The sequence below is a fragment of the Lissotriton helveticus genome, chromosome 6 (assembly GCF_964261635.1).
Source record: "Lissotriton helveticus chromosome 6, aLisHel1.1, whole genome shotgun sequence".
Lineage (NCBI taxonomy): Eukaryota > Metazoa > Chordata > Amphibia > Caudata > Salamandridae > Lissotriton > Lissotriton helveticus.
The window spans coordinates 91,644,966-91,672,809 of record NC_136067.1 but is presented as its reverse complement, the minus strand read 5'-3'; the positions used below and the strand labels follow the sequence as shown (position 1 = coordinate 91,672,809).

The following is a 27,844-nucleotide window of genomic DNA, read 5'->3' as shown; positions in this document are numbered from 1 at the left end:
TCTCTGGTCTCGATATTCCAGGCTGCCTGCGAGGGCTACCCAGAAACGCCGGTGCTGGATTCTCGGCAGGAGAAAGCAGCGCGTCTCTCAGCGCGTCAGGAAGGCGGGGCTGCTGCCAGCGGGGTCTGCTCTGCTCTTGGCTTCGGCAAGTATGGCTGCTCCGTCTCGTCACCACGCGTGTGTTTGCATAGGGCAAGATCGGTAATATTTATACCTTTAAGGTGCCGAGATTGACGTAAGGATGGACATAGATACGTCAATAAGGATGTCATACGACTTGCTCGTTAGCACATTCTTTTACTGAAGTTCTCGGTGAAATCAAAACAATGGCCGCAGGGTTTTGCCCAGGTTGTCATAGGTTTGATTTGTTATGAGAACTCCGTATGCCTTATCAGGGGCTGGAGGAATATCGCTTGTCTAATTAGATCGCAAGCGTTATGACCTAATCAGATAACACGTTCCTGTGCCGTAGTGTGACTGCGTCAGATAACGGTATCTGCATCATGGGGGTTTTCTGCCTCATGGGCTGACTGCTAGTTAACTTGTTGGTTTGTTTAACTAGAATAGGGTCAGGAATAGGGGGATCGATTCAGAACCTATAGGAATACATGACAGCGGCACAGGCGGCCAATCACTGGCGCATTGCAAATACGAGGGCCTTTTAGCCAGATAAGACAGGGCCCACTGGGATGAAATGGAGCAGCTCCTTCAATAAGATATCCAGATGAGCATAAAACCAGATCACAGGACTTAGTAAACAAAGGGAAACTAATTTCCAATACCTCAATAAGGTGTGCGTTGGATGGTGCTGATACTGCAGCTAGAGAGGTCAACACCAGCATTGTTCTTAGAAGACATGCTTGGTTAAGGATCTCAGGATTTAAGCCCGAGGTCCAACAAGTCATTCTGAACACACCCTTTGACTGAAAACATCCTTTTGGACCTGAGGTTGATCAGGCTTTAGAAAAAATAAAAAAGGACACTGAGGTCGCAAAATCTATGGGAGCTCTCCAGTTTCCTTCCAATAGAGGTTCCTTTCGGCTGTACTTTTACCGGGCAGGGTCTAAGACCACACCCTCAGTCCAAAATACATCCACCTATAAAGGTAACAACCAGTTGTCCCCTTCAAGAGGATTCTTTCGGGGAGGTTACAGAGGGAACAATTCGAACAGTAGAGGAGAAGGCAGCACGCCCCGTAATTCCCCTTCCCCAAATAAACAGTGACCTCCCCCCGACTCTACCACACCTGTCGGGGGAAGACTGCAACAATTCATTCCCATTTGGCGGTCTATAACTACATGAAAATGGGTGTTAGGAATTATCCAATATTGTTACTGCCTGGAGCTTACCACCAATCTTCCAAATATTCCACCTTGTTCTCACAAAATGTCACCAGAACATTTACACCTGCTCAAACAAGAAGCATAGGGCCATATGTTGGTAAATCCCAAATACCATTTCTTAAATACCGATTTTTTAACGAATTTTACCGAATCGGTAATAAGAAATCGGTATTTGGGATGTAGGTAATAATTTGGTAACAATTAGCGAATCGGTACAATTCGGTAAATAAATACCGAATCCCCAACACCAATCGGTAAATACCGAATCGGTAAATTCAGATTCGGTAAATTCCAAATCGGTAAATACCGAATCGGCTATTCCAAATCAGAAAAAACCCACCCAGGATTCAGCCAATCAGGTGCAACCACCCCTCCTCCCAACCAGGAAGTGGCCACACCCATGAAGGTGCAAGCAATCCGAAGCTGCTGGAGAGGCTGTGAGAGCAGAGCAGAGCTCTTGAGCCACTGGAAAACTTTACTCCTGGGAAAGTGAAAAAATGGCAAGCAAAGACACTGAGAGTGAAGGTGCAGACAGGAAGAGGAAGATTACATTCAGCACCATGGAGCTGCAGGTCCTCGTGGAGGAGGTAGTAAAGGAACACAATAAATTGTTTGGGAAGCAGTCCCTGCTGGTGGCAAAATCTGCCAAAAGGATGATTTGGCTGGCAATGCAGTCAAAAGTTAATGCCATCGGAGTGACCACATGGGAGATTGACGACCTGAAGAAGAGGTGGTACGACCTCCGGAGCTTGACGAAGCGAAAGATGGCTGAGCTCCACAAACAGGCAAACCTGACTGGAGGAGGGAAGAACAGGGCACCTGCCCTGACTGAGCTCGAGGAGCTGGTGGAGTCCACCATCGAATCAGGCAGTGTCTGTGGTGTGGGAGATGCAGACAGCTCAGCCCGAGCTGCCACCAGAAAAGGTAAGAAGCATGCACAGCAATCACCCCCACCCCATCCCCTTCCCTTTCCCCTTCCCCTTCCCCTATGTGGTAGTGTTAACCCCACTCCAGTACAGGTAGCAACATACACCAGCAATGCATTATGGAAGATGTAGTCATAGAAACACCTACCATGTCAGACAGCACACCAAACAACAAGGCATGCGACACACATCAGTGATAAGCAAGCTGAGGCAATAGCAACAGTGTTTCAGAGATCAGAATTTAATTGTATAAGCAGAGCTGCAGGACCACAGAGCTAATGTACGAATTTCTGTCCACAGACGAGACATCTCGCAGGCGTACCAAGGAGAAGGAAGGCAGTGCACCACAGAGGGAAGACACACAGGAGACGAGCACAAGTGCAGGGAATACCACCCAGGAAACTGCTGCACCACCAGTACAGCCAGCCTCCCAAGATCTTCCAACCTCACCACAGCTGCAGGCCTCCCCAGAGCGTTTTGGCTCCCCTCTACTCCTGTCCTCACCTGAACTGCTTGCGTCACCGGCTGTCACAATACCTGCAGTCCACAAAAGCAAGAGGCATGTAGTTGCCACACTAATAGAAATGGAGTCATCAGCAGGAGACACGGTGGGGGTGATACATCAACCGTGGCCAGTGAGGACAGCACTGCCCATCAGCAGTCCAGCGCTGAGCGTGCCCACACAGGTGTCAGACGCCGCAGGGCCAGAGACAGCAGTGAATTGCAACATGGTGAGTGTAGGAAGGTTGATCCCTGACTATGGTTGCCCCCAACTTTTTGCCTGGTGTTTTGCTGGTTTTCTGACTTAGTTGACCTGGGGCCCTGCTATTCAGGACCCCAGGCCTACTGCGCTCTCTGTAAAATGGATTCCATGTACCTTAGGTACATATCTAAATTGGATACTGAGTCACCTTATCAGTCCCTGTACAGTGTACCTTAGGTACCCAGGGCATAGGTGTACCCAGGGCCTACCAGGGGCTGCAGCATGTATTATGCCACCCCTGGCTGGCCATCCAAATCTGACACAACTGGCTGCTTGACAGCTGGGGCAAGGTGGTGTAATCACCCTTTGCTTTAGATATAGTATACCTATATCTAACCCTCAAATGGACACACAGATCTCCTATCAGTCACTCCTATGGCAGGCCTTAACAATCCTGAAGGCAGAGTGCTTGGAATCGTGTGAGATGGTGCTCTGGCATGAGCTGAGCCTGTCTGCGGCTTTCGGGATCCATCCCTTAGCCGTTTCCATGATATCGCATACCATATACTCTTAAGTGCATTATAATCCTCGCGGTTATGTGCCAACTCTGGTATCGCTTTATCAAAACATGTCGAGTAAGGTGTCATACGAATTGGAATACTAACCCCTCGCCAATTCTGGCGACGGGGTTAGCATTCCACCCTTCCAGAGGGACACGACATGCATGTAACCTATAACCCGGTTAAAAGTCAGACAGAGCCTTAGCATCCACAAAATGGATGCTGCCACCGAGACACAAGTCTGCCCTCCTGCTGCTGGGAGTCCTCCCAGAGCAGGAGATAAGGACAAAGGGTTTCCTGCCAGGGGCGGTGCCAGCACCGTCCCAGACAGGGTTTTGTGTATTGTAGGTAGGCAGGGCTTTAGAGGAAGGTGACTGCACGTGGCACCCCGGTGCTCACTGTGCATAGGCTGGCTGGAACCAGTTCCAGGGTCACTCCAGACCCTGTGCTGGGGAAAAGCCCGCCAAGGAAGTGGGTGTAACCACCCCCCTCCCAGTCCCACCCCTAGGGCAGGACTTAGTCGTGTGCCAGCCCCTTTTTACAGGATAAAGGTAGGAACTGGCCCCCTTCCAAAGCAGATCATCTTTGAATCCTGAAACTACTTTCTGCGAAAGGAACTCAAGACTTCTTCCTAAGATTTCTCCCTTGTGACTAAGGAGTAGTCACCCTGCACCCGCAGGCACCATCTAAGAACACTGCGGTCTGCTGCAAGTCCTTCCTCCGGAATCCGACTGCCCAGCTCGACGAGAACCGGCTTCCCTGGCACCTCTGACCTCTACCTGCATCATCAGTCACACTGAGATTCGTGGGTGTGACGAGACCTCGAGGGACCGGCCATCTTCAAGACTGCACGACTTCTTTCCAGCAAGCCCGCCGAGTGAATTCCTGGTGAGTGCTTTGGGGTCCGAGAAGCCCCCACCCTGAGCAGCTCCAGCACCGAAGAGCAGCCCCCCAGCATCTCCACGATCTGCGTGGGGCCCTTCTGCTTTTCGCTGCTCACCGCGTTGTTTGGCTACTAGCCCGCTGGCTTGTGGCCTTCCTGACGACGCCCGACGACATTTCTGCTGCTGGTCTGGTTGCTCCAGGCTGGCCCTTGCTCCCTTCCAAAAGAGGAGCACCCCGGACCCTCCTGGTCCACTCAAGACGCCATTTTGAGTCCACCGCGTGGGCTTGAATTAGCCAAGGCTTGTTGCCCAATCCTGGGTAACTTCGACGCCGACAGCTTCATCCATCGTGGGACAGCTCGCCTCTCCATCCTGGTCGCCGACAACGCCTCCTGGTCCGTGAGATCTGCAGAGCCAGCGTCGCCCACTCACCTAGTCGAGGTGACTTCGCCCGGTGCCATCCTGGTGCCCACTTAATCACTGGCTAGTGATTCAAGAACTTGGTCCCCTCTGCTTTCAGGTTCCTTCTTCCTCGATCCAGGCTTGGATCCAACGAACTTTCCTTCACTGGTCGCCTGCCAGCAACTTCCTTCTTCCAGGCTCCTGGTCCGGCAACGAGATCCCCGACGTCTTTTCAGACCTATGCAGCTGCAGCCCCTGGGCTAGGTAACTTCGGCACTTCGGTGTCCCAGCATAGCCTCACTATCCTAGGGTCAGGATCCACTGTCGTTTTCTTCCTACCAGGTCGGGTTCGCCCGTGAACACTAACTTTGCCTTTACTAGCCTCCATAGACTTTGTCCCGCATCCCGCGTGAGAGTGCACACTCTGCACCCGAGTCCCCTAGGTCTCCTAGAAGTAATCTAACGATTCCCTAGTCAAGTCCTAGCGATTCCAAAGCCTATTAGTACTGTACTTACCTGCTAGTAATTTCGCATTCCACTTTTAGAATATATGGTTTTTCGTGCCCCTCGGGCATTTGTGTATAACGTGCTAACTTAAGTATTTTCGTAAGAGTTTTGTTGTGTGCCTAGCACCCTGTCCTCATAAAGAGTACAGGGTTGTTGTGATTCTAATAAATACACTGTTTATTTTCATAACACTTGTGTGGTGTCCTTTCACTGGGTGTTCAAGGGGTAATGTGATGGTAAAACAGCTGGCTTAACACGCCCTCTAGAGTCTTAGCCTTAGACTGCTCGTATCCATGCTACTAGGATAGCTGGTCTATAAGGTTGACTTACAACCAATCATCAATAAGGGTTGTTTGGACTGATATATAGTGATCACTAGAATAGTGAACACTGCACATCAGGCCAACTTCTCACATTGGTGAGCAGCGGTTGGGATTTGAGCTTGCTGTTGTTTTACCACACATGCCCTAAGAATATCTTGTGAAAGATCACATAAGTACTAAAGGTACATATAACTTAGCTTAGAATACTCTGAGTTCTACTGAACCAGCTGTTGTAGCTCCTAGGGCCTAGCACACCCTAAACTACAACTCTAGCAAGGGATCAGTAGGCAAACATATAGTGTAGGTAAGTGCACCACTTACACCTCACTAGAAAAGCATGTCTACCCAGGGAGAATCTACTGAGACTCCCCTGGTCAGTGTTGACCCTCCACAGGTCACTTCAAGATATGCAGCTCTCAGTTTCCAGGAGATGAGACAAATCTGTGTCTCCAGAAAACTGAAGCAGGGGTCTAACCCCACCACTCCCTTTCTGATAGGTCTCTTAGAGACATATGATGCCAGAAAGCTTTCTCAGTTACATGAGAACATGCCAGCCTTAGAGGGAACCTCTGGGGATCCAGATCTCCCCAACACTGATTCAGCAGTTGAGGAGGAGGATCAGGAGGTACTCTCTGGGGATGAGGTAGACAAGGGTCTTGAGGTAGTCAGAAGGCTAACTAGGACCAACTTAGACTTACTTGGGCTAGGATCTGGGGGACCCCCAGTACTAACCCGAAGTGGGCCTAACCTTGGAGTTAGGAGAGATAGATCTCTTTCTAGGGACTCCAATAGATCTCTGCACTCTAATGCCTCTTCTCAGGGGAGAAGGAATCCTCCACAGAGGAGATTTACTTCCCCTCAGAGAAGGGAGCATGAGGCTAGGATGAGACAAGCTGAACTGAGGATTGAAAGGGAAGAAATTGCCCTGGCCAAAGAGAAGCTTGCCCTGGCAAGAGAGCAGCAGATGAGTGGGCTAGCTCCCACTGGTGGCAGCAATCTCCCAAGAGATAGAGAGAAGGGTTTAGATACTAAACACCTGACTAAAATAGTGCCCCCCTTTAAGCAAGGGGATGACATCCAGAAATGGATGGCTGCTCTGGAGAGAGCCTGCACTGTGCAGTGCATTCCCCAGAGTCAGTGGGCAGCTATACTGTGGCTCTCCTTTGATGGTAAAGGTAGAGATAAGCTCCTCACTACTAGAGTTGAGGATGCTAACAATTACCAGGTCCTGAAAAATGCACTGGTTGATGGGTTTGGTTTAACCACTGAGCAGTACAGGTTGCTGTTCAGAGACACCCAGAAAACTCAGTCTCAGGACTGGTCTGACTTTGTTGATTGTGCCACTAAGGCTTTGGAAGGCTGGCTACTGGGTAGCAAGGTTACTGACTTCACAGGATTATATAATCTTATTATGAGAGAGCAAGTCTTAAATAATTGTCAGAACCAGTTATTACACCAGCACCTGGTAGACTCTGATCTGACCTCTCCACAAGAATTGAGTAAGAGGGCAGACAAATGGGTCAGAACCAGGATTAGGCCCAAGAACCAAGGTGGTGACCAGAAAAAGGAATCAACCAAGCCTCAAGAGAAGGGTGGGAATAAATCTACAGATCAAACCACATCAGGGCCCCAAAAATCCTCTGAGGGGGGTGGGTCCCAGAATCCTTCCAACAACCAGAAGAAACCTTATTGTTATCCCTGTAAACAGGTGGGTCATTTAAAAACTGACAGCAGTTGCCCAAAGAATAACAATAAGGAAAACATACCCCCAAGTAACATTCCCAAACCTCCTGTTACTACTAGTAGTAATCCCCCAGGTGGTGGGAGTGCCCCCAAGAATTTGGGTGCATTTACTTTGGGAGTTCCTGGGGACTCTGGCCTAACCAGGTCCCCAAACTTAGATACTCTTGTCTGTGAGACTGGCATGGGGTTTGCCAACTTCACAACTTGTCCCAACACTTTGGGCAAGTACAGACAGGAGCCCCTCATCAATGGTATAAAAGTTGAGGCCTATAGAGACACAGGGGCTAGCATCACTATGGTGACTGAGAGTCTAGTCCCCTCAAGGCAACTTTTACCTGGTGCCACATACCAGGTGACCAATATTGATGGAGTACAGAGAGATCATCCCATGGCAGTGGTCAATCTCAGCTGGGGAGGTGTCACTGGCCACAAGAGAGTGGCAGTGTCACCAAACTTGCCTGTAGATTGCCTACTGGGGAATGATTTAGAGCTCTCAGCCTGGGCTGAAGTAGAGCAAGAAACCCATTCTAGAATGGTAAACATCCATGGTAAGGTTAGTGGGGCAGTGGTAGCCACAGCCCCAGTCCAAGATATCCTCCCTGAACAGGTCAGGAGGGTTGTGCCAGTCACAACCCAATCTCAGACAACTTCCTTCCCAGAACAGGTTGTCAAGGCTGTCATGGTAACAGCCCACACCCAAACTGAGCCCCCTCCTGAAAAGGTTGGGAGAGTTGTGATGGCCACAGCTCAAACTCAGACAGCTGATAGTGTTGTGAAGCCTGAAACTATGGATCACTCCACTCAGACAGAGAGTATTGAGGAGGAAGAGAAATCTCCCTCCCACCAGACTTTAGGAAAGGATCAGCCTCCTCAGGGAACTGATCTGACCCCTTGTGAAGAAACTGCCACAGAGGTAGTCAGGCCTAGCCTGGCAGAACCCCTGATGTCAGTGGACCCTTCCAAGGTGGGACCCAGTCTGGAGCAGGTAACCTGCCCCTCTCTACCCTGCCTCAGTCAGCCCAGGGCTGTAGAGGTCAGGGAGGCCAGTGGTGGACCCCAAAGGGCCCCCTGTCCAAAAGAATTCCCCAATCAGCAGATTAAGGGCACTGAAGCTAGTAATCCTAGCCAAGTGAAAATAAAACAGACTCCTGAGGGATCCCCCTTAAATTTAGTTAGGGACCTCCCACAGATGGACACTGTTGGGCACAGCCAAACCTGGGACCTGAGGGCCCCAAACCTGACCTGTCCCTCCAGTAAGCCAAACAGAGGGACCCAACCTCCAGCTGTAGGTAGCCAGAGGTTGACCCTGAGAGCCCAAAACAACTCAGTCTTGGAAAGAAAGGCCTCTATGGTGGAAAATGATTGGAGGAAGCTGAGCCCAAAATTAGTGGAGCCTCACTTCAGTACTCCATTTCAGCACCAGCCTTTTTCTTTGACAAAACACACCACAGGTAGAGATTCCCTATGGTGGAGACCCTCAGACACCCTTAGGGTGAGGGATTGCTTAGTGGACCATGACATAGGGGGTAACCATGCCAGTGCTGGTACTTCCTTAAATGGCCACTTAGGCAATATAGGCTTACCTGGACAAGGATAGCCTTATCTCCTTTCGTTTGGGGGGGGGGTTATGTAGGAAGGTTGATCCCTGACTATGGTTGCCCCCAACTTTTTGCCTGGTGTTTTGCTGGTTTTCTGACATAGTTGACCTGGGGCCCTGCTATTCAGGACCCCAGGCCTACTGCGCTCTCTGTAAAATGGATTCCATGTACCTTAGGTACATATCTAAATTGGATACTGAGTCACCTTATCAGTCCCTGTACAGTTTACCTTAGGTACCCAGGGCGTAGGTGTACCCAGGGCCTACCAGGGGCTGCAGCATGTATTATGCCACCCCTGGCTGGCCATCCAAATCTGACACAACTGGCTGCTTGACAGCTGGGGCAAGGTGGTGTAATCACCCTTTGCTTTAGATATAGTATACCTATATCTAACCCTCAAATGGACACACAGATCTCCTATCAGTCACTCCTATGGCAGGCCTTAACAATCCTGAAGGCAGAGTGCTTGGAATCGTGTGAGATGGTGCTCTGGCATGAGCTGAGCCTGTCTGCGGCTTTCGGGATCCATCCCTTAGCCGTTTCCATGATATCGCATACCATATACTCTTAAGTGCATTATAATCCTCGCGGTTATGTGCCAACTCTGGTATCGCTTTATCAAAACATGTCGAGTAAGGTGTCATACGAATTGGAATACTAACCCCTCGCCAATTCTGGCGACGGGGTTAGCATTCCACCCTTCCAGAGGGACACGACATGCATGTAACCTATAACCCGGTTAAAAGTCAGACAGAGCCTTAGCATCCACAAAATGGATGCTGCCACCGAGACACAAGTCTGCCCTCCTGCTGCTGGGAGTCCTCCCAGAGCAGGAGATAAGGACAAAGGGTTTCCTGCCAGGGGCGGTGCCAGCACCGTCCCAGACAGGGTTTTGTGTATTGTAGGTAGGCAGGGCTTTAGAGGAAGGTGACTGCACGTGGCACCCCGGTGCTCACTGTGCATAGGCTGGCTGGAACCAGTTCCAGGGTCACTCCAGACCCTGTGCTGGGGAAAAGCCCGCCAAGGAAGTGGGTGTAACCACCCCCCTCCCAGTCCCACCCCTAGGGCAGGACTTAGTCGCGTGCCAGCCCCTTTTTACAGGATAAAGGTAGGAACTGGCCCCCTTCCAAAGCAGATCATCTTTGAATCCTGAAACTACTTTCTGCGAAAGGAACTCAAGACTTCTTCCTAAGATTTCTCCCTTGTGACTAAGGAGTAGTCACCCTGCACCCGCAGGCACCATCTAAGAACACTGCGGTCTGCTGCAAGTCCTTCCCCCGGAATCCGACTGCCCAGCTCGACGAGAACCGGCTTCCCTGGCACCTCTGACCTCTACCTGCATCATCAGTCACGCTGAGATTCGTGGGTGTGACGAGACCTCGAGGGACCGGCCATCTTCAAGACTGCACGACTTCTTTCCAGCAAGCCCGCCGAGTGAATTCCTGGTGAGTGCTTTGGGGTCCGAGAAGCCCCCACCCTGAGCAGCTCCAGCACCGAAGAGCAGCCCCCCAGCATCTCCACGATCTGCGTGGGGCCCTTCTGTTTTTCGCTGCTCACCGCGTTGTTTGGCTACTAGCCCGCTGGCTTGTGGCCTTCCTGACGACGCCCGACGACATTTCTGCTGCTGGTCTGGTTGCTCCAGGCTGGCCCTTGCTCCCTTCCAAAAGAGGAGCACCCCGGACCCTCCTGGTCCACTCAAGACGCCATTTTGAGTCCACCGCGTGGGCTTGAATTAGCCAAGGCTTGTTGCCCAATCCTGGGTAACTTCGACGCCGACAGCTTCATCCATCGTGGGACAGCTCGCCTCTCCATCCTGGTCGCCGACAACGCCTCCTGGTCCGTGAGATCTGCAGAGCCAGCGTCGCCCACTCACCTAGTCGAGGTGACTTCGCCCGGTGCCATCCTGGTGCCCACTTAATCACTGGCTAGTGATTCAAGAACTTGGTCCCCTCTGCTTTCAGGTTCCTTCTTCCTCGATCCAGGCTTGGATCCAACGAACTTTCCTTCACTGGTCGCCTGCCAGCAACTTCCTTCTTCCAGGCTCCTGGTCCGGCAACGAGATCCCCGACGTCTTTTCAGACCTATGCAGCTGCAGCCCCTGGGCTAGGTAACTTCGGCACTTCGGTGTCCCAGCATAGCCTCACTATCCTAGGGTCAGGATCCACTGTCGTTTTCTTCCTACCAGGTCGGGTTCGCCCGTGAACACTAACTTTGCCTTTACTAGCCTCCATAGACTTTGTCCCGCATCCCGCGTGAGAGTGCACACTCTGCACCCGAGTCCCCTAGGTCTCCTAGAAGTAATCTAACGATTCCCTAGTCAAGTCCTAGCGATTCCAAAGCCTATTAGTACTGTACTTACCTGCTAGTAATTTCGCATTCCACTTTTAGAATATATGGTTTTTCGTGCCCCTCGGGCATTTGTGTATAACGTGCTAACTTAAGTATTTTCGTAAGAGTTTTGTTGTGTGCCTAGCACCCTGTCCTCATAAAGAGTACAGGGTTGTTGTGATTCTAATAAATACACTGTTTATTTTCATAACACTTGTGTGGTGTCCTTTCACTGGGTGTTCAAGGGGTAATGTGATGGTAAAACAGCTGGCTTAACACGCCCTCTAGAGTCTTAGCCTTAGACTGCTCGTATCCATGCTACTAGGATAGCTGGTCTATAAGGTTGACTTACAACCAATCATCAATAAGGGTTGTTTGGACTGATATATAGTGATCACTAGAATAGTGAACACTGCACATCAGGCCAACTTCTCACAGTGAGGGTCCCAGTGTCTTCTGTGGACTGGAGAGTAGCATGGTCAAAGTACAGCGCATGCAGGGAAGTCCATCCAGTCGGTACAACGCCAGATGAGGCACCTGAATGAGAATATGACAAACATTGAATAGGGCATCAGCTCAATGGCGGAGGGGAGTAGAGAGATGGCTGCGGGCATGAGAGAGATGGCTGCGGGCATATGGGACATGTCCCAGTCTGTACTGCTCTTGTGCAGCAAGCTTGACCAGGTCAGGGCAGCAAGGCGGAAGGAGAGGCAGCGGGCAGAACGACATACAAGGGCAGTCAACCGCCTGGTCACTGCCACTTCCCTGCTTTGCAGGCGATGTGTAAACATGCAGGAGGGACTGGCACACAGCAGCAGTGAAGTCTCCAGGGGCCTTGTGAGGGTGACAAGTGCTGTTGAGGTGCTGATGACTGCGCAGTCAGCACATACTGTTGCTCTGGATGTGGGTGAGAGCGAGGAGAGCACCAGTAGGAGCAGCCTCCCCCCCCCCCCACCCCACCCCCATTACTGACACACGGAGGAGCAGCAGGCTCCATGGGGCTGCCACTGCCCACGCACCCAGTGAGGACAGCCAGCCAATGCCATCCTGCACCGGTAGCCGTGGCCACAAAAACTGATGCTGCCCACACTCCCTGACCTGGAATGGGTGAAGTAACCCAGGACTTCCAGAATGGATGGCTACACTTGGTCTTGCACATTTGTGCCTTTGTGTACTGGCGTAGTGCCAAAAAATTAAACTACGTTGTGTATTACTATACCTGGCTGTGCCTCCTTACTTACTTAGAAATAGTTGCGTGTGATATCTGTCCGTCTCTGTCTCCCAACTGTTGCTGGCGCCACTCCTGCTGTGTTGGGCTCGGGCTGTGCACATTCATCATCGTGGTCCTCATAATCACTTAATTCCACTTCTGTACCTTTTCTTTGTAGCAAGGTTGTGCAACATTGCGCAAGTTGCGATGATCTTACAGCAGATGAGGGGTGAGTACTGACGTGTGCCTCCACTTTTGTGGAGACAGCGGAACCTGCTTTTTAACAGCCCAAAGGTGCGCTCCACACCGTTGCGAGTAGATTTGTCTGCCATGTTGTATCGCCTCTCACTCGGGGTTGATGGGTTCAGGTCGGGTGTCAGGATTAACGAGCGGACGGCATATGCGCTATCACCTATGTGGAAATGAGAGAGCCATTAATCACATGCGCAACAACACCTACATCTGCAATATCTATCAGGGTGTGTCACAGTGTTTTACTTCCTGGGAATTTGGCCACAATGTCTGTGATTATGTTGTTGGCATCACAGATTACCTGCACATTTATTGAGTGGGTGGACTTTCTGTTCCTGTAAATGTACTCTGTGGCTGCAAGTGGGCAGATTGGGATGTGTGTGCCATCAATGCAGCCGATGACATGTGGGAAGTTTGCCATTTGGTAGAAGTCAGTCTTGGTCTTTAACAGTTCCGCTTGTGTGTCAGGGAAGCTGATGTAATTATGCATTCTCTGCATCATGGCCTCCAGGAACTTCCTGAAGAAACGGGACAGGCAGCTCTGGGACACATCACCTATCGCAGCTATCACCCTGTGGTAACTGCCGGATGCAAGCAGGTGTAGGCTATAGAGCACCTGAACATGTGGTGGTATGGCGTGCGCACTTGGTGTTGGGTGCTCCAGGAGTGGGTGCAGGTCCCTTATCAAGTCCAGGATGGTGTGGGGTGTAGCCTGTACCTTTCATGGATCTCTGCCTCAGTAAGTTGAAAGAGTGTGATGCGCTGTCTGTAGACTTGCTCCTCCCATCTCCAGATACTCTCTCCTGCTGCCTGTAGCCGTAGCTGCCTTGCTATCACATAGAATGCCGCCATTCTGGTCACACAGTTGCATTTTGGGGCCTATTTTATGGCCTGCACCTGGTTACCACCTGCTTTCAATCCATGGTAATTACCGACTCTTAAATACCGATTTTCATGCAATTCGGTTTTTTAGAAGTTACCTACATCTCAAATCTCATCTTTTCCATTTCTTATTTACCGAATCGGTAAATAAGAATTCGGTAATTACTGATTCGGTATTTCTGGTTCGGTAAAGATGAATCGGTATTTACCGATTCATATTTACCGAATCCTTATTTTTGACCTCCTACATCTCGAAGGCCTAAATATCGGTCGGCAACGGATATTTTACCGAATTTCGGCTGTTACCGACCGATATTTAGCTACCTACATATGGCCCATAGTCTCTTTTACTAAAAGGAGCCATAGAACCTGAACCGTTACAATATCAAGGGTCAGGCGTCTGGCAGTAGTCGCAGCTCATCTAAGAAGACAGCACATCCATGTCTTCCCATACCTAGATGACTGGCTCATCAAAGCCAGCACTTACCAGAAGTATCTCCAACACACTCCCGCCACAATGCAGTTGCTACACCAACTAGGGTTTACAGTGAATGCGTTGAAGTCCCAATTGCAGCCTTCTAACATACAGACTTACCTGGGAGCCACCATAGACACTAAGAGCTCTAGCCTCTCCCAAAGCAGCCAGAAGTCTCAGTATCCAGTCTCTTCTCACTCAGTGTCAGCCCAACCAATCATTACCAGCAAGACTCTTCATGCAACTGCTAGGAATGATGGTGTCTTGCATAGTAATTGTTCCCCATGCAAGACTTCACATGCGTCCCCTCCAAGAATGCTTAGCAAGTCCGTGAAATCAGTCGCAGGGTCAATTGACCATTCTAGTGTTGGTATATTGCTGCACCCTTCGCTCTCTGCAGTGGTGGAACACACAAAATATATCCAAAGGGTGACCCTTCATCGACCCTGTTCCTCAGACAGTGCTAACAGCAGATGCATTGCTCACTGATTGGGGTGCTCACTTGCTCAATCACACAAACCAAGGATTGGGGAGTCCACAGCACAAAAGGCTTCATATAAGTCACCTAGAACTACTAGCAGCGTTTCTAGTTCTCAGAGCCTAACAAACTCACCTCATAGGCAAAGCTGTCCTAGTCTGCATGGACAACATGACAGCTATGTACTGCGTACAAAAACAGGGGGACACACACTCTCTCCAACTGTCACGCCTGCACAAGCCATTTGGAAATGGGATATTCACCACAAGTTTTATCTCCTGGCAGAGCATCTTCCAGGAATAAACAATCAGATTGCAGACCTTCTGAGCAGACAGAAGCAGCAAATTAATGAGTGGGAACTTCATCCTCAGGTTCTCCTCCCATACTTTCAGGAATGGGTATTTCCTCACATAGACCTTTTCGCCACAAAGCAAAACGCAAAATGCTGAAGCTTCACATCCAGGTTCCCACTCCCACTCTCCAAAGGCAATGCCCTATGGATGAACTGGTCAGGGGTATTTGCTTACGTTTTTCCACCTCTCCCACTCATTTCGTTGGTAGTTCGGAAACTCAGGCAAACATCCCTCTCACTGATTCTCATAGCTCCCTCATGGGCACGTCAACCATGGTTCACCACCCTGCTGGAACTGTCAGTAGTTCCACACCAAACGCTACATCTCGCCTCCAGTCTCCTCACTCAGAGCCATGGAGAAATCAGGCATCCAAATCCCAAAGAACTCAACCTAGCGATCTGACTCCTGAAGTGATAGAGTTTGGTTATTTACAATTACCACCAGACTGTATGAATATCCTAAAAGAGGCTAGAACGCCTCCTGTTATGCAGTAAAATGGAAATGGTTTGTTATCTATTGTAACAATAACAATATCAATCCTCTTGATGCTTCTGTACAGAACATCGTCTTGTTACTTAATACATTTACAGCAATCTTGACTAGCCTACCCATCCATTTGCTTGCATCTGGCAGCAGTAGCTGCATACTTACAAAACAGACAACACTTATCTCTATTCAGACTACCAGTGAGTAAAGCCTTTACAGAAGGATTAAAAAGAGTGATACTACCAAGAGTCCCACCTGCACCAACGTGGAACTTTAACATGGTCATTACAAGACTTATGGTTCCACCATTTGAACCAATGCACAGGCGTCAGTTGCGATTCCTCTTATGGAAAGTTGCTTTCCTCAAAGCAATAACTTCACTGAGGAGAGTTGGTTAACTTCAGGCATTAACTATAGAAGAGCCCTCCTTTCAGCTTCATAAAGACAGTGGTTCTTCGAACTAATCCTAAATTTCTTCCTAAAGTAGTTTCTGCCTTTCATGTCAATCAGTTGGTTGAGTTACCTGTGTTCTTTCCTCAACCTGATAGGTAACATAACAAGCTCTACACACACTTGATGTTAGAAAAGCTCTACTACATTATGTAGAAAGAACAAAAGAATTTCTCAAAACAAAACAGCTTTTTGTTGCTTTTTTACCACGACACAAAGGCAAGCCCATATCTAAAGCAGGCATTGCAAGATGGAAATGTATCCAAACATGTTATGTGAAAGCGAAAAGAACTTTAATAATACCCCCTAGAGTGCATTACACTCGCAAGATAGGGGCTGCTATTGCCTTCTAAGGGAATATTCCCTTAGCTGACATCTGTAAGGCAGCAGCATGGTCTACACTGCACACATTCACCAAGCACTATTGTGTAGATGTGTTAGTGAGGCAACAAGCTAATATAGGCCAGGCAGTACCTAAAACACTGTTTCAAGCAACAGCTACAGGTTAACCACCGCTTTGGGAGTATACTGCTGTATAGTCTATGCAAAGAATGTGATCTACAGTTCACATGCCTCGAACGGATAATGTTACTTACCCAGTAAGCATCTGTTCTTGGCATGTGGAGCTGTAGATTCACATGCACCCTCCAGCCTCCCTGGGTACCTGTGGTTGTTGCAGTTCCCACTTTACATATCACATACATAGACATGGGCATCTCTATTCTACACTTATTACTCCATTCTCACTCTCTGCGGGAAAACAATTTAACAATGGAGTCGATGCCCATACGCACTATCACTGAAAGGAGGAGGCAGCCCACCTTGTGACTGGGAAAGACCTCTTAGAAGAAAAACAACTTGCAAGCATCTGGACCTAACACTAGATGGCAGGAGTATGCAAAGCACAGAAAAGTAATTTCAACTGTTTCTGAACATTTGACCTACCTGTAACTGCATTCAGCTGTATTATTCTTGAAAAGCATTATTTTACTTACCTGCACCAAGTCCTGCTTGGTTCTACTAATAAAATACAACAAAGAAATCTTTCTATACAAAACAATTGGTCAGAGTTCAGTCTTTGAGTGTATGAAATCTTTTCTTGCCTGAGTGTGTACAATAAATGCTTAACACTACCCTCTGATAAAGCCTTACTGCTCTCCCACACTACCACAAATAGAGAGTACGGTATTATCTACTTTTACCTCTGTAAGCCTTTGGGGATCCACTGGACTCTGTGCACACTATACTGCAATATTGTTACCCCCATAGAATAACATTGAACTGTTCTAAAAATATTCTAATTATCAACTTTTGAAAGTGAAAAGTATTTTTATTTAAAAACATACTTACCTTATTTGAAAGCTCTTAGCCTTAAAATAAAATGCAAACCATGTATATTTTTCTAAAATTGGTGTGGATTTCCTTTTTGAGTTGTGTGCCCATTATTGATCAATGTTATGCAGTATATGTCTTACACTCCTGTATGTTAGGCGTAAGGCTGCTCGCCCACACTACCAATAATAGATCACTTTGGGTTTTACGTTGAGCCCTGTACACTTTTGGGGAACCCCTGGACTCTGTGGCTGGCAATATCATATACAGAGCCAGCTACCTACAACTTATAAATCCAGTCTTCGGGTTGCAGAGTCAGCAGAGGGCAAGATTCAGGTAAGCACAACCACTGCACCACCACCAGCAGCATGGGGCGGCCGGTTGAAGAGGTCACAGTTGAAGATCAGGCCCAATGTTACCCAATGGAGACTAGGGGTGCTTCAAGACACACTGCTTGTAGGTAAGTAAACTGGCTGCAGAGCTCATGCTTTGGAGGTTTAGGCAAGCACGGGGGAACAATGAAGCAGTAAAAATATACTAAGTGTGCAGGGTGCAAACATGGTGTCTAGTGCCCAATGCAATTCAATACAGAAACTCAGTATGGAAAACAGGCTGCAGGCGACGAATTAGAGGCTGCGTGAAGGAAACCAGCAGATGTAAGTTGGGATGCTGTAGGCGTAGGGACACTGTCGGTTGAACTCGTCAAGGCCCAGGGGCTTCGCTTGCAGGGGTGTCCTTTGACATCGGAGCCAGTCGCTGTCAGGGGGAGTGTGGGGACGAGCCTTTGGATTCACACCGCAAGCATCATCGTGGAGTCCAGGAGGTGTCAGCCAATGATGGACTTGTACTCGGGATCGGTGGGGAACCTTTTCTAGATTATTGGGCCACCTGGACACAGGTTGGAGGCGTTGGGTGCAGATGGGTCAGAAATTGCGGATCTGGAGGGCACCAGAGTCATTTGTATTGCTACAGAGCCACTGTCCTCTGGAGTTCTGGTCTTCTTCAAACGCAGGCAGTACTCCCAGGGGTTGTGGAGGTTGCTGACTGCAGGACAGATGTAGTTTCTCTGCAGGATCTTCGAGGGCTGCAGACAGGCCTGTAGGGATGAGGCCAAGTCAGTGGGCATCGACAGTCTTCACTGCACGACGTCTTCTACGTCCTTTTTAGGTCTCGCCTAGTGAACGCAGCGCATGCGCTGCTTCGCCTTGGCGAGCCTATTGTTGTGGGGTTTTGTAGCGCAGGGAGACAAACCACGTGCGCGCACGGACAGGCCATGTGCACGCGCATGGCGTCTCCTCTCTGCAATACCAAAGGGGTTGATGGACGGAGCATTGGAGCAAATCAAACACTCACCCCCTGTCAACTGATCTGGGTTTAATCCATCCTCATTCTTTAGCTCACTCCACCACCCCAGTTCAGACATGGCCATGTGCAAATCAGTCTGACCCTGTGCCTCATGGGAACAGTCCAGCCCGAACTGCCAAGCCATGTCTTCCCTGGACTGGAAACAAGCATCCTGGGACAGTTTTCTGGCTAATCAGCCGTCATCAGTCAGGCTAACTTGAATCCAGTGGCACAGTAAGCAAGGGACCCACGTCTGGGCATACCCTGCCAACTTAGGGCGAACGAAGTGATACCAAAGGGAGATAAGAAAAGTGTTCAAGAACCAGACGAGCCGCGGCGCACAGGCATTCCAAGGGCGCCTGTTCCGAGCACTTACCTTTTCTCTTATCTGATGGGCCGTCACACGCGTCTTCTGTTTCCTCCCTCCCCTTGCTACTCTACCCCCCACCCCACCCCACTCTCTATGCTATTCCTCCCCCTCCCTCCAGTGCTGTGTGGTTCGCAACGGCGACAGCTTGTTTAAGCATGGTGAGATTACGTGATAAGCCCAGAATCACAGGCTGCTGCAAGAACACCAGGGTTCGAGCGTGGTTTCCCTATCAGCAGCTCTAACTTTACCACCACATCCTCTTCTGATCCCCACCTCGCCCCCTCCTCTCTCTCATGGACAACTCTAGGACACTCATCCCTTCTCTCTCCTCATCCCCCTTGCCCTCACTCCCGAGTGTCCTGTGTCCCTGCGCAAACTGGAATAGTGGTTGTTGGATGTCAGTAAGAGCTGGGGGCGGTTTCAAATTTAGAAATGCTCTCTCTGGCATCAGACACCCAGCTGTTCCAAGGCACAGTGTGTGTGGCTAGACACTCAGCCAAGTCACAGACTGACTTGTCAGTGTGTCCAGTAGTGATAGACAAGAAACCAGCTGTATTTTTGTGACCGACACACGTCTGTCGTAAAAAGACCACAGATTTTGGAGTTAAGATTGCAAATGTAACTTTTTGCCACAAAATGTATGATTTCCAGCCGTAAAAAAATGGGGGGGGGGAATGATATATAGGTTAAAAGATACAGTTGTTGGTGTTACTTTTGGATCACCCAACGCGGTCTGGCTTTAGTCTTAAGCCTCTTACCAAAGATGTCTTTCTGGGCAATATCCTATCACGGTCCCTATCCAGAGACATCCACGCATAGCGCATCTAAGATAAAAGACTGCTGGGGATTCCACTGCTGGATTGTATTCGAGAAAGAGACAATTGAGACTATACAAATACAGAGTACCTCGTTTCTTGTGTTGGGGGGGTAGTGATCAGAAGAGACAACCCCATACAACTCAGATAGGCGTTACTTCTGAACATATGATCTTACTTTCGTTCTGTAAAGAGACTGGTGCTACTCTGTATACACCATCTCTGTGGGAGGATGGGGTGTCGTTGCCCTCATCCAATGTGGAATAGCTTCTGGCCCCTCCCTGCGTTAATGTAAGGCACATAGGACTGGATTCCCACCATACCTGGAACATTAAATGCATGTTGGAAATGAGTAAAGTTGCAGCTCAAACCTCCCTCTCAGTGCCCAACTTTCCCCGCAACCCCCTTACCAGCGCTTTCTAGAGCCGTCGTCAATGTTCAAGGCCCCATATAAACAACAAGACCAATGCTTCTGGAAAAATGCTCAAAACATGTTTCGGCCCACATAAGGACATCAGTCGGTTACTGAATTTGCGCAGCTGCTGTAAAACACCCAGTCGCGGTACCACATTGCCACAGATCATGTTACGCAGTGTAAGCATATTGTGTTCTATATTCCGGCTGCACAATTGCATAATTCCAGTTGCCCTGACTTTTTCTATAGCAGCCAAAACAGTCGGAAAGCAACAGAAACAAACTAAATAACACCTGTTACCGAGCAGAAAGAAAAATACGTTATCCATATTATCATTGCGCGGTATAAAACCGAAACCAGGACACAGTTTTCTCATAATTAACAATTTTCTGTTCAGAACTGGAACCGCAAGCAAAACACCTTTATTGGCTTGTACATAATCACTCTTGATCACCCAGCCACACACTAGAAGTCCTAGCACAGCGCCATGATATCCTCTGGATGAATGTCGCGCTCTACCAATAAAAATACAAAATACAAATAAAATAATGTAACTCGTCTGTATTGTAGTGGCGTTTCACGGAAGACGACTGGGTCCTTTTTATAATAGAAGCAAATCTTAATTAATATAAAACGTAAACGCAGTATCACTGATTCTACAGGCTTGATTTTGTGACGCTCTTGTGATTTGTCTGTACTGTATCCGGTGGTTGAAGTGGAGGGGACCTGAGGGGCTCGACATGCCTATACTTTTTTAATTTTAGAAAGCAGTTCCCCTACTTTTTAGGTCGAGCCTGGGCAACCATGCCCTGCTCGGGGAGACATGCTATATTCGAGTATAAACTGGAAGCCCTGCCCACTCTTTGCCCATATTTGCCATTGGCTTGTGTCAATGCACTTAATAAACACTGGCTTCTGATTCATTATTAGGATTGTTAGTCCCTCTTTAGTACTCCTTGTCTGCATTTCTAACCTTCCATGAGGACTGGACCTTTTACTTCTGTTGTTACAGTTATGTCTCATTTAGTCTGTAGGCACTATTTTCTTTAATCAGTTTCTTCTTCTGCAGACAGTACACATCTACATTTTCTGTTCACGTGTTCTTGTGAGTCTTGATGAAGGGGATGAATCTTCCCAGCTGCCTTCCTCGCCATCTTCCCTTCCCACCTTTCCGTGCACAAAGCAGCGTAACAGATATTGGCAAGCAGTGTCTCAGCAGTTCTGCAGTGCGCCTTTGCTTTCCCGTCCCCTCTCCCTTCCGCCATTGGCGTCTTCCGTTTTCATTTTCCTTACAGGGTTTTACCGCTGGAAAAATACACTGCGGCTCGGCAGCCGACACTGGGAACGCCAGGGCTTCTGCCCAAGTCCAAACCCGCTGCCCAGCGGGAGAGCGCGGGCTGCCTCCTGGGATTCAGGTATTTGCTAAGTGCAACATAATCATGGCTACAGTGCGGCTTTCAGGCTCAGTGCTGGCTCGGTTCTGGAAAAGGGAGTTCAATCCAATGTGTCATAATCCACACAGCACCGTCCCTGCGCGATTCACTACTGCGACGCACAACCGATTTTCTGGGACGATGTAATTGAGGAATACTTTGTTTTTAAATGTTGAAAAAAACATACTTTAAGCAGCAAAGCTTGCACATTAAGAGTAGAAAAACAAATGCATGCTATTTCAGTAAAAGTAGTAAGGAACTCAGCCTCTCTGTGAAAACCAGCATTTGTTGTATGCAGGACAGTGCCCTGGAAGGAAAGCTTACATTTCAAATCCTTTACTCAATTTTGCTTTTAACAGCAGGCCGCTTGTTACCAGAGGACTCCGCACATGCTGCAATGCTGGGCTCATCATCTACCCACTCCGTCCTTGCATAAATGTGGCACCCCTCCGCTTTTGTTTGATACTGCATACCAGCTATGCAGCTGCCTCCTCCTCCACTGCTTGGTATTTGAAGGCCTTTCAAAAAAATATTTTGCAGATTTATTAGCCACATCCTCTCCCCATTGCATTGTGAAAGTTAGGAGAAAAGAAAAATATAATTATGCACTACTATGATTAAGGCGTTCACTACTAACGTCTTATTTGTAGCAGTGTAGAACTATAGATTTATTTTTGCCTAACTTTCATTGGTTCCATGGTCGTGACAACATCGCAACCTGCAGGCTGCATGGGGCACAGATCCAGCATTTGCAATGCCATAGGTTTCACATTTGTGGGAGTTGTAAGCTATTGGCATTGTAAATGACAATGCCTTTCATTTATCTGTTTTAAAAAACAACACAAAAAAAGGCATTGTCATTTACAATGCCAATAGCTAAAACCCTTGCAAATGCAAGACCTATTGCATTGCAAATGCTTGTTCTTCTTAGGTTGGCAGGAACTAATTTCAGGGTCTGGGGTAGCCACCTGAATACTAGATTTAGAGGCGTTTTAGGGGAGTGACAGGTAGAGCCAATGGGCACCTTGGTGTTTACACCCTCAAATATGCCACCCTCCTGTGGGAGGGGGCATAGACCTAGCCCTGATTGGATGAGTCCCACCATCTTCAGGATGGTGGGCCTGAAAGACGTGCTTCACCTAACCTCCTACACCTTAGGGGTGGAGGTGGCAGAGGTGGGCAAACCTCCTATTCCTAATTTTTCCAACCGGTTTTCCCTCCCAAAGTGGGGGCCTAAACCGGAGGCTGCCATCTGCTGCTAACACCAGAGGCTGGGGGTCACATTACAAAGGTGGCAGTCCTTTGAAGCTTCCCTCTTGAGCACTGTGCTCATCCTGGGGGATGAGGTGTGACACCTCCGCCCAGGATGTGCTTTTTATCTGGTCCCAGAGAGCTTGGGTTTTGACCCAAGTGTCTGTAAACATGTGTGGTGGTGGCAGGCTGCATAAAGCCAGTCTGTGACCACACCAGGGTTGGTGGGTTTTTAGGGGGCACCCCTAAGATGCCCTCAGCGTACATGTTTCACTAAATCCCACACTGGCATCCGTGTGGGCTCATTGAGAGGTGTAGTTTGGTACCAAACACTCCGGTGTTCAGAGAAGTCATCATGTTGCTTTGGCAACTCGAGTTGTCATGTTTCCACCCCATGTACCCTCTGACTTCCTTGGCACACCCATTATGTAAGAATAGACTTAAATATTGTAGGGGCATATCTGCTCATTCAAATATGCCCATGCTTGTGATATAGTGCACCCTGCCTTAGGGCTGTAAGGTTTGCTAGATTGGTGACTTACCTATATATTGGGCAGTGCTAGTTGGCATGGCACACAGTCATTGTGCCATGTCGACTGTTTTGTCTGCACCAGGGCATGCATGCTGCAGTGGCAGGCTGCATGGCCTAGGTGAGGGGTCCCTATGGGACCCTCTTCAGTCCTAATGCTTTGGTGCCCAGGTACTATTTACTAGGGACTTAACCTGGGGCCTGAAGTGCCAATTGTGGCAGAGAGGAAGCACTGGCACAGGGAACATGGTTTTGAGGGTCCCTGTTCACTACAATTGAAACCACATAATTTTCCTGGCAAAACGTGGGGGCTAGCCATGTCAAAAGAGGGACTTTCTCCCAGTACCCTAAAAGACGGCAGCCGTACACCAAGTCCTCCCCCACTGTTACATAGAGAGTAAAGACCGCCAAGGGCTAAATCAACCTCTAAGCCTATTTGCTGAAGGTCCACAATAGTAGTAGTGATGTTAGCCATCTGTATACAGTCTTGAAAAGCCTAATTTTCATTACAGTGTTCAAATTACCTTCAGTGTGTCACTTGCCAACTCCTATAATTTCTGCATAAATATGGCGACAAGCAAGTGATTGCATGGATCTTTCTTTTTATAAGTCCAAGGCACTGTTATTTGATGTCTCCATTTACTGTTGTATCTTCACACTCAGTTGTTCTCTTCTGCCTAGACTCTGAACTGCCTTTGTTTTCTTGCTCTGTCTCTTTTAGCTATGCCAGCAACTACCTGTTCTTGACACCGGCGTTGATTTATATTTAGGCAGACGGTTACTGTTAATGTATTTTCCTGTTTGCTACAGAGCTCGATTAGAAGGATGCAGCCCTTGGGAAATAATATTATTCTTTTTTTTCTCTTTTAAAAAGAAAAAAAGTGATGCTCCCACGCAGGGGTAGCATTATAATTATTTCACTGTTTCTTACCGCCATGACTCACCTGGTGGTAAGAAATAGTAAGAAATTACTAAAGGCCTGATTAATGTGTTGGCGGAGAGGATACTCCATCTAAATTGGAAGGGTGGAAATGTAGCCATTTTTGCGGCGGCCCTTTCTCTCTCCAGGGTCGTCGGAGAAGATGGACCACATTGAAGTAGTCTCTGCTTTAGGTTTGCCCACAATTATATTTGGAGGGCGGACCACTATATTGGCGGTGAGGAAACTCCATCACCATTACGACAGAGACCCTCTCCACCAATATATAGATTAGGCCCACTGTCACTGAATAACTGGCTATAAGTGTCAGTGAAAAAAAACATGTAATGAAATATCCTTCTTTTTCCATAGGTCTATCCAAGCTTCTGTCTCATCGACATGCTGATTGTGTCACTCAACAACATACCGTGGACGTTAACTTCAATTGTGGAAGCCAAGGTGTCTCTGAATCGGATTGAGCGGTTCCTCCAAGTTCCAGATCAAGATGTGGATTCCTATTACGTCACAGGTATGAGGCTCTCAAAGGATCAGGAACAGAAAATTATGGAAACAGGAGTGGAAAGTCAGAGAGGTTCAGAAGGCACCTAATTTGGAAGAATGTAGCTAAGTAATCTTAGGTCTGGCAGAACCTCTGGAGTAAAATGCATGTTGTGTGTTTTAATTGAATAGAAACAATAAATCCACATAAGGGAATGTGAAGGTGTTTGCAACGACCATTGAATGCTGGCACGATGGGTCTCTGAGTTGAACACCCATCTCTGACTTCTGCTGTGACCTTCAGGTCCCAAGTTAAAATCTCACTTAGGCCAGTTCAGCCTTCTGTCCTTCCAAGGTTGAAAAATTAATTTCAACTAAGTTTGGTAATACCAATAAGTGTTATTTACAGTGCCTAGAAATGGCAGAAGAGCAGTGTGAAGCTCTATAGTAAAACATGCAATTAGGATTGTGTATGAAAGATAGACACCCTCTATATCACAGGTCATATATCACATCTCATATTCCTTAATTTATATCACATTCACTACATCAGCCCAACAAACATGAAGTGGAACTAACAATCATGGTAATATACTAACGAGTATGTAATAGCAGGCGATGTACTTGATGTGATATAGTTGTAGGTCGATATTATTGACCTTGATGTAGTGTCACACACCCATACGGATGGTCAGATGGTGTCCCTAATTTTAGATTGAGGCATCTGGTGTCTTGATCAGCAGTACTAGTTTCACAATTGCAGTCCCTTGGAGGCGCAGACTGACTGAAGCATACGATGATGAGCACACTATGTTCTCCATATGTATTGCCCCATCTATAATTGGTACAGCAGAATAGCACTTTGTGACCCAGATCTTAAACTCTTTCCTAAATTGAAGCAGCATTGGGACAGTCTGTATTGATACGGGCATGTTGTTCCAGAACATGGGTGCATAGATGCAAAAGGCTTGCTGCCTTGTTTTTTCCTTTTTTACACTTCTTTCTCTCCAGACCTATCGGTTCTCGGCCGCAGGTGTGCAGAGAACCTCCAGAGATGGTGAGCTTGCCCGTCAGATAAGTGAGGGTGCTGCTCGTGAAAACTTTGTAAATGATGCAGCTGGTTTTGAAGATGGTGCGGGCTAGCAAGAACAACCAGTGAATGTCCATCATGATGGGGATGATGTGATCATATTTCTTAAAGCCCTGGATAAGATAGACTATGACCTTAGGATGCCCTGAAGAGGCGTGGAGTCTGGAATGCCATGGAGCTGGGCGTTGACACCATCCATCCAAATACGAAAGTGCAAGGACTTGAACATGCTTTATAGAAGAAATGCTTTCACTTTTTTTAGAAGAGAGAGCTGGTACCAGAGTTTTTTTTTATCCAGGTGAGGTTGGTGTCCAGGTTGATTCCAAGTGACTTGGCATTCAGTTAGAGTTGGGGTTCGAAGCCATCAATGTTCATGTAATTGAGCCAGATTTGTATGATTCTTGCTTGTTGTTTTTTTTTTTATTCTGTTTCTATAGTTTTAAAGGTGAAAGATTACATCACAATGCACAGTAAGTATATTACTACAAATTCAGTTACTTATCCAATGTGAACGTGTCAGCCCGTACTCTGCTGTAATTATGAGAAGAGAAAAACAAGAAATATAGAGATGTGAACACTCCGCAAACAAGGCAAACACACTTGCACGATTGGTGCAAAGGTGCCGCATTGGCGCTAGGCAGCAGTTTGTGCATCATCCAGGCAGAGAGCAGGGTTGCGCCGTATAATGTTAAATATGGCACATTCCTTCCCTCTCCCTTACACTCAGCACAGCAAGGTGTCTTGCTGCGTAGGCATTGAAATATTGGTAAATATGGGCCTCACTATTTTGTAAAATTAAAATTTTTAAGACCTTTAAAACAGAGACAAGTGTGTGTGTGTGTGTGTGTGTGTTTTTGTCTGCATATGTATGTAAAAATCCAAGGAGAAACCTGACAAACACCTCATTCTACTCGACTTAAAGCACTTGTACCAAACTAATTAGTACAGAATACATTTATTAGGGGGGTTTTAACACCCCCGCACCAAAGCCACGCCCCTGGGAATGTTTTCTATCTGCTTGAGTGATAGAAGATTGTATGATGCTTATTTATCAGATATATGATGCTTATTTATCAGATATATGATGCTTATTTATCAGATATAGTTATCTGTCTAGATATACGTTTATATGGGAGAAATAGGGATGTCTCATTTATGAACTGCCTTGGCACCTTATGCTTTCTAAGTGTTTCCAATACCTGATTTCACTGTGTTGATGCTCTAATTGATCTTCCTAGCTTTGCAAAAAAAATCTTCTTTCAAAAGATTGAATGCAGAAGAGGTGATAGAAGAAGTTGTGTGTATCTGCTTGGAGCGAGCTTGAAGACCATAGTCAATCACTTTAAAAGTTGTATATGATATTTATCGGTTTCTCTGATTCTTTCTGTGTCTGCTCGTTCAGAGTATGCCTGCTTGGTTATGATAGCTAAAGACACACCGTTGATGGGTGGTATGCAGAACAAAACATTCACTCCCAGTCAGGAGATCTGGTTTAAAACCATAATTTTTTGCACATCATTCCACCCCAGTTTAGACCTGCCAATATGCAAATCAGTCTTGCCCCTGTGCCTCATGGGAACAGTCCAGCCCGAACTGCCAAGCCGGGTTCGGAAACAAGCATCCTAGGACCGGTTTCTGGGTTTCACCCCTCATCAGCCAGGCTAGCTTGAATCTAATGGCACAGTGAGCCCGGGACCCACATCTGGGCATACCCGGCACACTTAGGGCAAGAAAGCAAAAGACACACAGTTGATGGATGGAATTCAGAATAAATCAAAACATTCACCCGAGTCAAGAGATCTGGGTTAAATCCATCATTCTTTTGCTCACAATGCCACTCCAGTTTAGACATGGCCATATGCAAATCAGTCTTGACCCTGTGACTCATGGGAACAGTCCTGTTTTGGGTTTTCACCCCTCATCAGCCAAGAAAGTTTGAATCCAG

General features: G+C 47.8%; 1 protein-coding gene across 4 annotated transcripts in view; it reads left to right on the top strand.

Moving 5' to 3' along the window:
• LOC144762270 (ATP-binding cassette sub-family C member 10-like) overlaps positions 1–27,844 on the top strand; it is a 1,124,497-nt gene that overhangs the window by 633,563 nt on the left and 463,090 nt on the right. For all 4 annotated transcript variants that reach the window (XM_078647414.1, XM_078647412.1, XM_078647413.1 and 1 more), the window contains one exon: positions 24,684–24,840. In XM_078647414.1, coding sequence (XP_078503540.1) covers positions 24,684–24,840 — 157 coding nt within the window. The remainder of the gene's footprint in view (positions 1–24,683; positions 24,841–27,844) is intronic.